Genomic DNA, 16,538 nt, shown 5'->3' with positions numbered 1-16,538 from the left:
CGCTGAACAGTGATTCGTGCTCCTGGCCGGAAGCAAAGTCCTCCCCTCTGCTCTGTGCTACCTCAAGCAGGAGGGGCAGTGCAAAGAGATCCAGGCAGTCATCGTCCTGGACAGCAGGCTGGCAGTGTGGCCGTCAGTTTTCTCTCCACGCTGCCATCCGAGCATTCGGACCTACCCTTTCCTGCCTGCCCTGCAGTTCACAGAAAGAAGATGCGCCTGCAGGAGGCAGGTGCAGGGCAGGTGCAGGGCAGAGCAGGGCAGGTACAGGGCAGAGCTGGGCCGGTGGCAGCACACAGCAGATGCAGCAGGTCAGGGTCACCTCCTCCTATTGCACATCCTGGCTCAGGCCCCCTGCCCTGAGTGCTGGACAGAGGTAAACCGCTTTCCAGATCCTAACAGGGAGGGGCCTGCAGCGAGTGTCAGGCTCAAGAAACAGGGAATGTGGCACCACGTGGCCTGTTCCAGAAAACACATGTAATTTATGATGGGGCCAAAGCAAAACTTAGCTTCTTTTACACCGTGGGGCCTGTGGTTGACTTGGGTTTCTCCTGCTCAGGTTCAAAAGAGAGATTAACCCTTCCCCATCCCCATCAGCAGATCTGCATCTGCCTAAGATGGAAGAGGTTATGGCCCCCAACGACACAAGCCACCCCCGCAACTGCCATGACCCTGAACCACTCAGAGCATGGACACCCAGAGAATTTGACAAAGCATGTGAGAAACATCTTGTGGACGAGATTTCTCCAGACATCAGCTGTCAGGTCTCTCACTCTTAATTCCAACAAGCAGAGGGCAGGGGAGCTGCTGAAATGGCACCGCAGATAACAAAACTTGGTTTTAAAGACCTCAGCAGCGGAAGACAGGGCTGGCTGTGGTGGGCAGAGCTGCGGACCTTTCACCTCCACTGGCCGGCACGAAGCTGGCGGGTGAAGACAAACCTAACGGAGCCAAGGGCGGGAACTGCAGGCTATCAGAGACGACGACGAAGGTCACACACGGGACTGTATAAATTGTGGCACTAGAAAGACGAGAAGGAGGTCCACGGCAGCAGCTGGGAGCTTCACAGCATGGCTTCCAGGAGCCGGATCTGTCCTGTCAGGAGTGGTGCTTTCCTCCTCTTCACAACTCCTCAGTGGTTCTCATTAAATAACTATGTACACACAAGGCTGTCGTCCCTCTGTTACACGAGGGTCCTTCCCTTGAGTCCCTGCAATGGCTTTAGAGAGTCGGCTCCAGTTGCCTTTTCGGAGATTTACTGCTCGGGACCTGCAAACCTGCAAAAAGCAATGACAACCTTCAATGGGAAGTCCTACGACCAGAGCATCCCAGAGCTTCAGCAACTGGGTCTCCACGTACATCACCACCCCGCCCTTGCCAGGCTTTGGAATGCAGGCACACTGAGTTCTTGGGAGGAATCTATCCATTCTGTGCCTGGCTCCTCTGTCACCCAGTCACATGTCCAGGATCTATGGGAAACAGCTCCGTACCTCCTTCTGATAAGGACAGTTTCTCAAGTTCAGCTTCAAGTTCAGCATCCAAGATCCTAGGCTTAGGCACACTGTTGGTATAAAGCGTCTCACGGGGGTTGTCGGGCAGGTCCAAAGGTTCTTTGGTGGTGTCCTGAAGGAGGATGTCCAACTCCTTCTCCAGTTCCTCACTGTCAAAATCTGGGAGGGAGATGGCATGTCAACCCCAGAAAGAAAGAGATGAACCCATGTGCCCAGCACAGCTCAACTACACAGCCCAGCAGCCCCTCTGTGGGTTGGCAGTCACATTAGTCAGGAGGCAAAGGGTACCCTCAGGCAAATATTCTTTCTCTACAGGCAGAGCTGGGCTGTCTGCTGGGTACAGTCCACTGACCCCAGGAATCGGGTCCTGCTTCCCTTTGCCCTGAGGACTGCCAGTGTGATGCTTTGTCAGTATGGATGCTAGAGTACAAAAGACCCTCAGAACCACTATCTGGGAGGTAACGTCAACTCCCTCCAACCACCCAAGCAGGTGAGCCCCACAGAGGGCCAAGCTCATGATCAGACCTGTCCTGTTCCAGGAAGTGAGGTCTCTCAGAAAGGAGGGGAGAGTGTCCTTGTCAACTCACCTAAACCATTGGTTACCCCGCCAGCCAGAGTCTGAGAAACTTCATCCTGCGTGTCACACAGCTGTAAGGGACAAACACAAAGCTCTGAAGGGAAAATGTTCAGGGTCTCAGAGATCCGACAATCAAGGAACGGTTCCTCTTAGGCACAAAGCCAGGTCAACCATGTTCTCTACAACTCCTTTCTCATGGACCCTCCCAGGCCCCTGTACCTCCTGGATCTGGTCCACAAGGCTCTCTGCCTTCTCCACTGTGACGTCCTTCATGGAGAGTTTCAAGGCTCCCACACCAGCTTGGTAAGCATTAAAAACCTAAAGAGAAGACCAAGTTACCTATGCAACACTTGCCAAAATATAGACAACCGTACTTCATCTCCAAAGCTAGCTTCAGGCGTTCTTTGGCCACCCAAGGTCAATTCACCTTATACCCATAGAAGCTAAACTTCCCAACAGAGAAGGGAACCCAACCACACTCTGGAAGAACCCAGGATTCAGGAAACAGCAGGCCACAGGGGAGGGAGATGCAGTGTGGGAGCCTGGGACCACAGGGCACCAAGGGGCGTGGCTACCATCTGGTCTGTCTGGGAGGCATAGATGCGATCCAGGATGCCTTGAACAGTGTCCAGCTTGGCGTGCAGGGCCTCAATGCGTTTCTCTGTCCTCTGCTTGGCCTTGAGAGACCTCAGTGCCTGGTGGGTATGGAAACAGATCAGGATGGGACATGGTAGGCCACAGGGCAAAGCATACAGCCCTGCTCAAACCACAAGAGCATCCCAGTCTTCTCCCTATAAATTAAACTGTGGTGCCTGAGACACCTGCAGATGCACCCTGACCCCCAATCAAGCCGCTCTCTCTCTGAACTGCTGGGCCCCTGTCCCTGACAGTGGAGGATGCCACTCCTAGGCTGCAGAGGAAGGGAACCTACCAACTGCTTCTTTCCAGCTCGGCATGCTCGGCGGGCTTCCTCTTTGCACCTGTGGAATGCAGGATGGATGAAGGAGGGTGTGCTGTGGCAGGGTCTCAAAGAATGCCTGAGAGCACTTAGTGAAAGCAGCTTCAGACCTGAAGGCCAACAATTCCCTGAACCCCACAGTCACAGTGATGGCCAACCACCCATGCCAGTCTCTGGAGCAAGTCTCAACAGAGGATTGGCATCTCTATGTGGCAAGGCAAGGGGATCCAGGCCTGAAGGTGAGACAATTATACACATCTTTCCACTGCAAGACATGTGATTGATTCCTACACATTAAAGACCCTGGCCATGCCTTTGAGCCTCCTAACACTCCTCTATTTCTCTGAGAGATGGAGTGAAGAACTCTAATTCAGGGAAGTGTCCATGGCTGCCTTCAAGGATCCCTGTAGTAGCATCTCAAGGAAGAGCAAGAGATCCTTACAAAGGCCTGTGAAGGCACAGATCCACCTTACTATCTCCCCACCTGTGGACAACACCAGCTTCAGAAGAACTTAAATAAGGTATTACCAGCTGTAATCACGGGAGGGACAATAGTCATTTTTCTCCTTTATTTTCTGTTTTCTACATGGGGTACCTAGTATGTGTGTAATTAGTTCATAACTTTTCTTGCAGTGCTGGGGGCAAACTCATGGCCTCATGCATGCTAGAGAAGCACTCTACAGATGGAGACATATTCTAGCCTTGTTTTTTTTTTTTTTTTCTCTTTTGAAGAGACCCACTCATGCTGGGGCTCCAGGGCAGCCAGGCAGGAAAGATTACCTCTCAGATTCTTGGGATAAAGACTCAACCTTTCGAGAGAGAAGCTGCTCACTCTGCATCAGCTGGTAGACCCCAACATCCACATCGTTGACAGGAGACACTTTGGCATGTGGTCCCCTGGCAAACTTCACAATCTGGGGGAAGGGGACAGATTACTGCAGTCCCTACCACATATGCTGTGAAATTCACAAGCAGGCCTGGGGTGGGCATCTGAGTGCAGACGAAGTCCCTGGGAGTCCATGCACACGCACACACACACACACACACACACACACACACACACACACACACACAGGCCAGCACACACCCAGACAGGCACGCTTCCACACCTTCTCTCCGTTCTGCTCCAAGACCGTGACTCTCTTCTCCTTCTGCAGCTGCAGCAGCACCAGGTAGAAGGTTCTCTCGTCTGGGCAGGAGTTGGCACACAGAGTACTCAGCTCTGACAGGGCCACCACAGGGTGGGAGGAGAGGGGTGAGTTCTGGTACAGGCGATAAACCTCCTCAGCCTTTTCCTGCAGGGAAGGCAAAGAGATTCAAAGTCCTGGTTACCACCTCAGGACACACAAGCCTTGACCCTGAGTGTCAGAGCCATAAGTACACAAAGAAAGACCTGGGGAGTACCCACCCAGCATCCAGTGTCAGCTTTCAAAAGCAGCCTATGGAGATGGCTCAGTTGGTAAAGTGTCTCTTGGGCAAGTATGAAGACTTGAGTGTGGATGCCCAGCACCCAGGTAAAAGCCAGGCATGGCAGCACATATCTGTAACCCCAGCACTGTGGCCAAGACAGGCAGATAGCTAGAGCTCATTGGTTAGCCAGCTTAGCCAAACAGTGAGCTCTGAATTCAGTGAAAGACTGTCTTAAAAATAAGGTGGGGCCAGTGAGAGGCTGAGCAGGCAAGGGCACTTGCCACCAAGCCTGACAACTGGGAATCACATGGAGGAGGGGGAGAACTGAGTCCATAGATCGTCATGACCCCTACAGGGACACCATGGTATACACACACATGGGTGTGTGCTCACACACAAAAATAATAATGTAAAAAAAAATATAGACGGAGAACAATTGAAGGCAACATCCAATGTCGATTTCTGGCCTCTACACACACACACACACACACACACACACACACACACACACACACACACAAGGAAAACAATTTGTATACTTCTTAAACTTTGGGAGAGCAGATGACTATATAAAACAAGATGTACAAAGTGCCAGCTCCATGTTGGCATGTCCACCTGGGCTGTGCATTTCTGCACCCACCCGGCCTGAGGCTCCTCACAGGAGGAACAAGGCTGAGGGGTGAAGTGGAACTGGATCTAGATGATCCATGATCTAGATCCAAACCTCACGTCCAACTCAGCCCAGGACCCTGCAACTGCCAGTCTCACGATCCTCAGCTTCTTGCACATGAACTGAGTAGACGGTGCTAAATCCCTTTTCCATCCTGGCTTCTCCATTTGTGCAAAAGCGCAGATGTGAATGTTAGTGTGCCTGCAGAGTCAGGAGGGAAAACACGTGGTGGACAGACAGCAGGGACAGGCAGGCTGCACCAGTGAGAAAACTAAGAGACAAGTGCCAAGGAACAATGCCACTCTCCCTCGGACACGGGAACCCAGAGGGGTTTTAGAAGCAAAACAAAAGGCCATTGATCACAGTGTTGAAGGGTGAATCATTACTAAGTGAAAGAGGTAGAGAGAGGTGTCACAGAACAACAGGCAATGTTGACACAGAAGCGTGAGTTCACGTGCGTGTGTGTGTGTGTGTGTGTGTGTGTGTGTGTGTGTGTGTGTGTGAACATCTCACCTCCTGTTTTTTGTTCCGCAGAGGATGGGCAGTCACTGGAGGAACTGCCATGGCTAGGCTGACATAGAGCCAGCAAACAGCGGCAAAGGATGGACTAAAGAGGAGCGTTAGAGGCAGGGAGGCCATTAATGCAAGAAGAGACATCACTACCTCTCTGAAGAGGAGAGCATGTAGGAAACAGAGAGATGAGCTAGATCCCAGCAAAACTTAGAGGACAAAAGTAGCAGCCCAGGGTGTCTGAACAAGGACTGACAGAGAAAGGGACTTGCCTACGGCTGAGGTGACTCATAGAAGAACACAGGAGAAGCCTGTCTCAAACACCAAACGTTCCACTTTGGACAAGCTAGGCAATCAGATGTGCAAGCCTCAAGTTCAAAGGAGACTGCAGAAGAGCAAAGAGAGCCCTCAAGTCCCCAGCACACAGATGGCAGTCAAGATCACACGTGTGAGTGAGAGAACACAGGAGATTCAGGGAAAAGTGGCAAACCGAAGGAAGGCCCATGTTGAAACAGTGAGGTGACCCACAGGACTGTCTGGGGGTACCAAAGAGAACCCACAGCTCTCTGTGAACAAATCCAGGGGAAGAAACCAATATACGAAGCAAGCGGTCAACCACATCCAAGACAGCACACAAGAGTCTAGCAAGACAGAGACTACAGTTCCCGTTAGACCTGACTGCCCCTCCCAGAAGGACTCACCATTCATATCGACAATTCCCAAGAGCAGTGTGACAGACATACACAAGACTCAGTACATAGCATTAGTAAAAAGGCTAGGGAAGAAGGGCTTTCCTTCACCACATGTACATAAATTCTCAAGAACTGAAATTTGGGCCTGGAGAAATGGCTCAGAGGTTAAGAGCACAGGCTGCTCTTCCAGAGGTCCTGAGTTCAATTCCCAGCAACCACATGGTGGCTCACAACCATCTATAATGGGATCTGATGCCCTCTTCTGGCATGCAGGCAAACATAAAGACAGGACACTGTATATATAATAAATAAAATAAATATAATCAATAAAATAAATTTTAAAAAGAACTGAAATTTTAATGGAAAAAAATAAAAGCACAAAGTAAAACAAAAGAGAAGCTAGGGATACAGTACACTGGTACGGCACTTGCTTAGCACACACAAGGCCCCAAGTTCAATCCCCAGCACCAAAGAGAAAGAATCAATATTCAGTTCTGTTTGAGGCGTAAGATGTCTTCCCAAGCAAGACCAACAATGAGTACTCCAAAGGAAACTGGATGCTCTCACTGCAGAAATACGAACACTTCTGTAAAAGACATCATGACGGTTGGCGAGGTGGCTCGGCAGGTAAAGGCACTTGCTGCCATGTCTGCCCACAGGAGTTCACCCCCAGGACCATACAGTGGAGGGAGAAGTGACTCCTGTCCTCTGACGTCCATGTGTCCCATAATGAGCACATCCATACTCATGCACGCGGATTCAGGCACACACAAATGAATGGTGTTTGTTTGTTTAAGGACATCACACATACGAATTACACAGACAATCTAGGGAGCAGTATTTCCATCTTTGGGGTTGGGGAGGTGGCTCAGTGGGCAAGAGCATTTGCTGCTCAAGCTTGAGGACCTGAGTCGGACCCCAGCACTCACTGAGAAAGCAGGCCATGGCGGACATCTGTAACTCCAGCACTGTTTAGGGCAGACAGGAGGCTCACTTGGCTTGCTGGTCACCAGCCTAGCTCCAGGTTCAGTGAGAGACCCTGTCTCAAGGGAATAAGGCAGAGGGTGATAGAGCAGGACACCCGACGTCCTCCTCTGGCCTCCACATGTGTGCACGCCTGTGTGAGCACACATAACACAGAGAATTTTACATCTTTGATGCCAAATGCACAAGTATCTACCCCAAAACATAAAGAACTCCTACAAATAGGCAATACAGTATAAAAACAGGCAAAACATAGCAATAGGCAATTTGCACAAGGGCCTATGTACATGATGACAAGACAGGTAAAGAGACGAGACGGGGAATAACAAAGAGGTAGGGTGCTTGCCGAGCATGCCCAAGGCTCAGGGTTTGATCTCCAGCAATACAAAGATAAATTTTAAAAGTGCCAGACATACAGATAGAAAGTAGTTTAAGAGGTTGGCATCATCCAATGTTGACAAGGATGCAGGAGTTACCTTCCTAAGACACATTTTAAAAAATGATTTATTTTTATTTTGTGAGGATTGGTGTTTTGCCTGCAAGTAGCCTGTGTGAGGATATTAAATCCCCTGGAGCTGGAGTTACAGACAGTTGTGAGCTGCCATGCGGGTGCTGGGAATTGAACCTGGGTCCTCTAACAGAGCAGACAGTGCTCCTAACCACTGAGCCATCTCTCCAGCCCCCTTATGACACTCTTGATCAAAGTAAAATTAGTACAAAGTCCTGAAAAGTAAACGATGTTGCAAGGAGCTCATGCCTGTGATTCTAGCACTTGAGAGACTGAGGCAGGATTGCCACAAACTGAGACCAACGTAGACTACACTGTGAAAATCTGTCTCAACACCACAAAAACCCAGGTAATTATTTCGTATGTGTGTACCATTATATGTGTTCACATGTGTGTGCACATGTATGTAAGTATGTGTGTGGGGTGCATGTGGAGCCCAGAGATAACATCTGGTATATTCCACAATCACTCTCTACCCTGTATTTTCAAGACAGGTGTATAATTCAGCTAGACTGGCTGGCCAGCAAGCCACAGGGACCCTCCCACCTCTGCTTTCCAGCACTGAGATTACACATTCTAGCCTCTGCACATGGCTTTTTATGTGGGTGCTAGGGATCCAAACTCAGGTCCACACTTAACCAACTGAGCTGTGTCCCCAAACCCTAAAAATGTAGAAGGAACAAAACTACACAGATGTGTGTGCACAAGCCTAGCAAAGATAGAAAACAAGAGAAACTGTAATAACCTCAAGTCCACTTGTGGGGCAACCAGGGCATAAACAGTGGCAGATGTACAGATTACTGTACAGCGGTCAAAAAAGGATGAACTAGACTTACACTGTGTAGGACCCAGATACTCCCAACATATTAAAGTGGAAAGAAAAACAAGCTATGGAGCCATTTTATTTCTAGAAAAACAATGGAACGGAGGTGTGTACATATATGTGTATACTCGTAATTCAACAAATATTTATTACTAGACATCTTTCAGGATCCTGAAGTTCGTGGAATCCCTTTAATAGGACAGTCAGACAATAAACAAGGAAACATGCAGGCTTTTTCAGTTAGTAGTAAACATTAACAAGGAAATACAATGTGTCTAGAGAGATGACTCAGTGGTTGAAAGCAAGCCTGATGACCTGAACTTGACATCAGGAACCCGAGAAAAAGCCAGATCTGAGCGTGTGCATCTGTGACCCCAGATCCCAGCACTCCGATATTGAGTAGGTACGTGAACACGTTCACAGAACACACAGTTCCAGGAGAACTGCAGCCTGGAGTTCACAGTAGGGCAGAAACCAAAGAATCCTGCTTCAAACAAGGTGCAGGGAGAGAATCAACTCTCCAAAGTTGTCTCTGACCTCCACACATGCACCATGACAGATACATATCTACACACACACACACACACACACACACACACACACACACACACACGTACACACATCAATAGATACATATCTACACACACACACACGTGTACACACACATCAATAACAAAGAAAACTTTGTATATCGCACACTATTAAAAAAAAGAAAATTGAAAGTAAGAGCAGCAGGGTTAATAAGAAAAATGTGTTTGTCCCTTTTACCTCTGATGGCCTGCCACACTGTGTATATAGCGCGTACGCGCGCGAGCGTGTACACACACACACACACACACACACACACACACACACCCCCCAGAAATGCTTCACCTTCCCATAGTCCTTCCCCAGATAAGCCCAGCATCTAGGACACCTTTTCCTTATCTCACTTGGGCTTGTGCCAGAGATACGGAATTTGGTACAGTTGCCTGAGCCTTAGTGCTCAAGATACTAGACATTTACGCCCAAGTCATTACAATGTGTCCAAAGTGAAGAACGCTGATGACTGGACAGTTAGAAGTCCCAAAGAACAAAGGGTAATGTGACTGTTACAAAGCCAACTGACTCGAAAGTGAAAGTATTAGAGCTAACTTATCCCAGATGCCTGCTCCGTGTGTGTGTGTGTGTGTGTGTGTGTGTGTGTGTGTGTGTGTGTGTGTGTGTCACAAACCATGGCCAGGCCAGCACCACCAAAACTACTGTGACTGGTATGGCATGTTCTCCTGCCAAAGTATGCTTGGAGATCCAGCAAAGGTGCTAACCCATGGAAACCAGGGGAGGTGTTGATACTGTAATTGCACATCTTAAGAAGTCTAAATCTGTGGTAACCCTGAAGAAACTGCTCAGGCTGCCAGTTTCTGAAAACGGAGACAAACTGGCAGCAGCATTTTTGATACAATGAAAAAAGGTTGGAAGAAAGGGCATCATCCCAGTACAGGGTGGAGAAAACTGAACATGAACTGGAAATTGTCAAAGGCATCCAGTTTGATCAAAGATATACTCTCTATACCTTACTAACACATCAGGAGGTCAAAATGTGGATTTCAGGACACCTATCATCTACTGAGTGAAAAGAAAATGTTTAGCATCAGCCCACTGTACCTCTGCTTACCAGAGACTCACGGGCACAATCACTGAAGATGCTATGAAGGGGCTTTAAACAGCCAAAAGCTGGTCCCCAAGTTGTAGCAGGCATAGTTCTGGCTTTTGGTAACAAAAGAAAGGATCAGCTTTAAGAGATAGCTACTGGAGTGCCATGTTTATTAAAGAGGAGAAGCTGACCCCAAATCTTGAAGGTGTTCACCCTTAGGACTTACAAAAGGAAGGATGCAGTAGTGCTTATTGGTAATCCTAGCACCTATGTGAAAACGGTGTGTGTGTGTGTGTGTGTGTGTGTGTGTGTGTGTGTGTGTGTAGAGAGAGAGAGAGAGAGAGAGCACAATCACCCAAAAGCTCATTCGTGTACACAGTGCAGCAGCAGAAACAAGAGAAACAAGGTGAAAGCAGAGAGCTGACTCCTGAAAAGTTGGCCTCCTGACTGCCACGTGTGCTGTGGCATGCACACATCTGCATTCACACATACACAAACACGAATAAGAAATCTTTCTATAAAAGAACATTTGGAGGGTCACTGACACCGAAAATATTACTACGCTTTTGAAAGGAGAAGGTAACAAAGCTCACTGGAAAAAATTAAAGAAATCACGAGTCTTTCGGCTTCACAACTCGTGAATCTAAAGGCAAAACTAGATGAGCGACTGGCAGGGCTTTCAGATGGCTGACTGCGCGGGGTGGGGGCGGGGGGTGGACATGGGGTACTGAAGTGACTGAAAGGACAGTGAGAGATGCCCTCAGCGCCACAAGAGCAGCTGCTGGAGAAGGCAGTTTGGAGCCTGGGAGATGCTGTGCTCTGCTTTGGTGCATTCCAGCTGCTGACTGTAAGGTGCTGATGAAGACTAAAAATACTGCATAGAAATTAGAACACTCAAAATCCCTGCAACGACTTTATCAAGAACGCCAACAACGAAGGATCTGTAATAGTTGCGAAAACCCTGCAAAGTTCCTCAGAACTTTGGATCTATGATGCTATGCTTTTGGCTATGGTGCTACGCTTGGAGATTCTGTGAACACGACAGAAAAAGGAAGCTTGGATCCAATGAAGGTGCAGAAAACCACTTTACTGAGTAGTGCTAGGGAGCCTCTGTTAACAACAGCAGAAGTCCTTAAGGAAAAAGAGTAGGACCCGGGAGCTGGTGTAAGAGACAACATGGGAAGCAGGATTGGAGGTAACATGGGAGGTTATCATAACTCATCATTTTTAACGAATTCTGACAGGAAGCTCGAGGCAGGGTTCCTCAGCAATGACTTCCGAGAAGTCAGCTGAAGAAGACGACTGAGGAAAAGGCTGGCGGGCGCACAAGGCAATCAACCACCAGATGAAGTCAAGAGGAGCCTTCTGTGGAGAGGAGAGTAACTGGGCACAAAGGTTGTTACAATTTCATGACAACCTTTATACAACGAAAATTTGTTTAACTTTTTTTTAAAGGGGACTGAGGGTGATAGAGCATTTGCGTAGCATGCACAAAACCCTAGGTTCAGTTCCCAGTACTGAAGAAAAAAAAATCATCTGGGCCAGTGAGATAGCTCAGCATGTTAAGGCTGTTGAGCCAAGCCTGAGGACCTGAGTTCAATCTCTGGACCCTCCTGGTGGAAGGAGAGGACTACTCCTGCAAGGTGTTCTCTTGCATTAACAGGGTAAGCTCCCCAACCCAACCCACCCCTGCCAATAAATAAATAGAATAAAAACTTAAAGTAACAAAAGAGATCTGGACATACAGGTACACAAGCATAGAAATGGGAAAGGGACTTATGCCAAAGTAGGTATGGGTCAACAGAAAGGAAACTACTTCTCTGTATCCTTTTCTTTTTAATACCAAAATCATGGGCAAGTTTTGTTTTGCTTTGTTTTGGGTTGATTTCTTCGTCTAGCCTTGGGAAAAAAAATCAGTGTTTCCCTACAAGTTCCTCCCTATAAACACCTTTTTCTTCGTTACCAATGGGAGCCCATTACTTCTGAGAAAACAGGACTCATCATATGTTTGAAACCAGACGTCACCAAATGGAACATGAAGTGTCGTCTGCTTAGTAACAGCAGGTGGCACAGAATCAGTACTGTGCCCTGTGGAGCTCTAGGCCCGCTTCTCTATGACACAGGACCAGACTGACTCCATTGCTTTAGAAAGGGACTGCTGGTCCCAAGAGAGCTACGGAATTCCACCAACTCCTGGTGTGGAACAGGAGAGAAGCGTGGCTGCTCAGGGCTCTGAGATGGCATCTGTCCTGCAGTCAGTATGTGGCCTGGGCTAGGAGGAGAAGGCAGTACGTGAAGAAGCTGACTGGGCAGCAGAGTAGGAAGGGATGGCGCCTGCTGGCCTCATCCAGGCAGAAGAGCGGGGACAGTGAGAAGAAGCAAGTCCCTGGTGAGCTGGAGGGAAAAGAGCAGTCAGAGGGCAGGAAACCAGAGCTGGTAAGGAGGGCTGAGCTAGAGCTCAGTAGCAGAGCGCTTGCCCAATGCACAGAGAGCCTAGGCTCAATCCCAAGGTCAACAATAAATACGTCACTTAATTAAATTCTGGGAATTTCTTGCCAGTAAACCAGAGAAAGCAGAGTACCCTAAACTATAGCTTATTATTAATCCCCCCAACTGTCAGGAATTGTCTGTTACTGACATTTCCTAGACAAAGCCTACCCTTGAAATATAAAAATAACCTAACGAGTACATAACCCTAAAAAGTTCACTGCAAAAGACATCACGTAGACTCAGCCATTAGTCCTGTTACTTGGCAAACGTTCCTAAGAACGTTTGTGGTGACCCTGTCACACCTGATGCCACCCAGGCCCCGCCTTCTGCATAACCACCTTAAGCAGCTCCACAGCCACGAGCACCTCCTCAGCTGGAACTTTGTTATCCCCGAGCATGTTAGAAAGAGTCCACTTGAGGGGCTTCAGCAGGAAGACTCCAACCCCCCAGGAGATCCAGCTGCTGTCCACGCTGGCCATGAAGTCTGATTCTCGCTGCAGCTCACCTCGACTGCAGAGAAAGAGAGACAAAGGCATGTAGAGACATGTAATGCAATGGCCTGTCCTAATCCATACCTGCCCCTTTACCCCCAGAGGCATTTTATCATCATCATCATCATCATCATCATCATCTATCTATCTATTTTGCACCGGCTACTCAGAGCAGTGTCACCTGTACTCAGTGTTCAGCCTCCTAACCACTCTGCACAATAGACCAGTATGTAAACTAAGGAGGAGACTAAGACAGTAAAGAGGGCCAGATGACACCCAATTTGTCTGGCTCCAAAAATCCAAGTGTCCCACTAAGACAATAGAGGCACAAAAGGCTTCCCTGGGCCCATGCTGAGGTTTTTTCTTCTACCGATGGGCCTGGGAACAATCAAATGAAAATCCTGTGCAACAGTTAGGACCTCGGGAAGAGAGCAAAGCTACACAGAGCAGGGTCTTATGCAATCTCTAAGCTAGGCTGGAAGTGAGATGTATTTCCTGGTAGTGGTAACAACAGCAGCCAAGTCTACTAACTGCTTGCCCTGGGTAATCACTGTGTTAAAGGGCTATAAAGATCCTCATGTTTTCACAGTCAACCCACACAATGTTGTTACTGTAATTTGACAATTGGTCAAAGGCTTACAGATGGCATGTTACCTATGCAGGGCCACAGTTTAGAAAATGGTAAAGCTGGGATCTGGGCACAATGGTGTGGCCCTCAAGCAAAGCTGTGGATATGTGGACAACAAACCTGGACAAGACACCAGGAAGCTTCAAGGATCAGCAGCCAGGACAGGAGGTTTCAGGGTGCTAAAGGATTTGGACATGGGCCCTGACTGTCTTTGCATCAAGAGGCTCATTTCGGTGCCTCCGTCCCTCACTGACTTAACTGTTTTCCACTTCAGGCATCTGGTAAAACTTTTTCCACAGCACACTTTCTCAGAGAACTGCAGAAAGGTTTCTTAGGTCAAAGTCAGGCAATGAAAGGTACTGGGAACAGAAGTAAAGAAGGGTGACCATTTACTGAGAAAACATTACGCTAAACACAACAGCCTTCCTTGACTTTCTCTTTATTTATTGAAAGAGACACAATGCTAGTCTGGGCTGGGCATAATACGTGCAGTGTGAAACACAAATGATTTAGAATCCAAAGACCAGGGACCAGTCCTGGGATTACTCTAGCCATGTAACCTGGTAGGTTACGTGATCTCTCGCACACTCTGTTTCTTATTTTTAATGAGGAGAACTGTATTACCTTGCCCTGGATTACTGAAAAGGCCAGAGACTGGAGTATGACAGTATCTGAAACCACGAAGTACCATTCATCTATTAGACATGTCACCTCTTCAAGCACGACCTGAACACTGTACCTGTCACACACGCTTCTCACCTAAAGCCCTTCTAGGGACCCCAGATACCCAGTTAAACTCTGCTGTCCTCTGATCCAAACAGTCTCAGTCCCGGACATGCTAATTGTATGACTTGTGCCAGAGTTCCCTTGTCAAGATGTCTATAACCCCAGGAGCACTCCTTCCTTAGCTCTGTTCTTTCTCAGTTCAAAGTACCCATCTCGGAGATCTGCTGCACCGGTCATTCAAATCTAGAGGTTCCTGTTGAAATAACCGCATAACGGGATCCCAGTCCAAGTGTGCCGCTGACTCCTCTGCCGCCAGGAGGGTGGTTCTCGTCTGGACCATTCCGACTCTCCCAGTCACTCCAACCACCCCGACCCCGATCTCTCTCTCTCTCTCTCTCTCTCTCTCTCTCTCCAGACGTCCGTGGAGCCGCCTCCCCGTCCTCCTCCTCCTCCACCCATTGAACAAACCCTGGCCGCTGAGTCTGGGCTGTCAAAGGGCAGGTTTGACGTCCGCCCCGGGGCGCCGCCCCCCGCTCGGCCCGCTCGGCCCGGGTCCTCACCGCAGCAGGTCCTGCAGCACGGTGGCCAGCCCCAGAGGGACACTGCCCTTGCGCTGGAAGGCCTCCTGCAAGTCCCGCAGACGCAGGCGCACCACCCCTTGGCGGCGGCTGTGGCTCAGCACCAACGGCGCCCAGAAGCCCATCTTGCTGTCCCAGTCGGTGCTGTTCACCTCGCGGCTCCTCTTGAAGGCGGAGAACAGGAAAGACATGCGCTCCTCATCCTCCTCCCACTCGGGCGGCAGGAGGCCCGCCGGGTCTCCCCCGGTCGGGGCCTGGGCCTCCCGCCCCGGGGACCACATCGGAACCCCAGCCCCGCCAAGGCACCGAACACAAGCCTGGCCCGGGTCCCCTTCCGCCCCAGGTCCCTCTCGGCTTCCGTCGCTCCTTCACGCCCTCCTCCTCAGCCATCACGTCACCGCCGCCGCCAGCGTGATAAAAGTCCCGCAAGTCCTCAGGGCGCAGGCGTAGCGCTGCACCAGGCGTAGGAGAGGAGGGCGTTCTCGCCAGGGAGACGCAGGACGCAGGCGCAGAACCCTCCTTTCATGGCCTTTGTGCGACGGGAAGGGTTTTGCGCGTGCACCGCGACCATAGAGTTCGGCGAAGTGGTCTAGAGAGGCCACCGATTGCGCCTTCCCAGGTGGTTTGGGCTTAAGGTAGTGAGGCTGAGGCTACGGAGCTGCAGGTGGTTCTCAAGCCTTGAATCTGGTTTACCGCTCCTAGTCCAGGAGCTTTTACATTAAGCGAACGTCCAAGACACCCCCTCCTTTCTCTGAAAATGTCAGCCGATAAACAGACATGGTCCGCAAGGTCCGCGACAGTGCACACATTTTTAGGACTACATATGCTTCTTATCACTTTCTTCCTGCCCTCTGCTCTGGAGTGTACGCTTTCTTCTGAAAATCCACATCCTGCCAGGTCTTTTAGGAAACCAGCATCATTCCGACTCTCCCCTGAAACCCCGGGCTGTCCGGGCTTCCAGTATAGCGTCTATCTCCAACTCCTCTGCTTCCCACAAGGAGAGACAGCTATGCAAGTGTCCTGCAGTGACAGCGGTGCTGCAAAAAAAATATATATAGTGAAAGGTTCTTAGACCCTGTTCTTTAATTTCTTTGCGGTCTTGAAGAGTCTCACAAAATCTCTTCAGTCTTGAGAATAAATTGTTGTTGTAATAGAGGTAGTGCTGTTAGCCGGGCTGTTTTTTACCCAAAAGGAGACCAGGACGAGCTCTTTATGAATATGAAGTTTTTATTGAGCCACACGGCCCCGGCCAAAGGCGCGCAATCTTGTCACTACTAGTCTAGAGAGGCGGCCCCGACCGGGTAAAGACGGGTTTATACAGGTGCGGTACTTCCGTTGACGCGGTGACTGTT

General features: G+C 49.3%; 1 protein-coding gene across 1 annotated transcript; it reads right to left on the bottom strand.

The window, feature by feature from the left end:
* Positions 1-270: 270 nt before the first annotated feature.
* On the bottom strand, positions 271-15,550 carry Chmp7 (charged multivesicular body protein 7). Its single transcript, XM_059273392.1, has 10 exons — positions 15,169-15,550; positions 13,102-13,273; positions 4,153-4,338; positions 3,824-3,957; positions 3,017-3,065; positions 2,661-2,780; positions 2,305-2,403; positions 2,096-2,156; positions 1,488-1,667; positions 271-1,274 (listed from the first exon to the last, which is right to left on the bottom strand). Exons 1-10 carry the CDS (start codon positions 15,465-15,467, stop codon positions 1,219-1,221), a joined length of 1,356 nt encoding a protein of 451 aa, XP_059129375.1. The 5' UTR covers positions 15,468-15,550; the 3' UTR covers positions 271-1,218.
* Positions 15,551-16,538: the final 988 nt, after the last annotated feature.

This window comes from Peromyscus eremicus, chromosome 9, assembly GCF_949786415.1.
Source record: "Peromyscus eremicus chromosome 9, PerEre_H2_v1, whole genome shotgun sequence".
In the NCBI taxonomy this organism is placed as follows: Eukaryota; Metazoa; Chordata; class Mammalia; order Rodentia; family Cricetidae; genus Peromyscus; species Peromyscus eremicus.
This window is presented reverse-complemented; position numbering and strand designations above follow the sequence as displayed.

Bases quoted from the DNA above. Each gene is read 5' to 3' on its own strand.
- Chmp7 (XM_059273392.1), bottom strand. From the start codon at position 15,467: ATGTGGTCCCCGGGGCGGGAGGCCCAGGCCCCGACCGGGGGAGACCCG. The intron at 4,339-13,101 runs GTGGTTATGCAG...CCTTCCCTGCAG, and splicing joins TGGCTGTGGAGCTGCTTAAG to GAAAAGGCTGAGGAGGTTTA. The intron at 3,066-3,823 runs GTAATCTTTCCT...TGCATTCCACAG, and splicing joins TTATCCCAAGAATCTGAGAG to GTGCAAAGAGGAAGCCCGCC.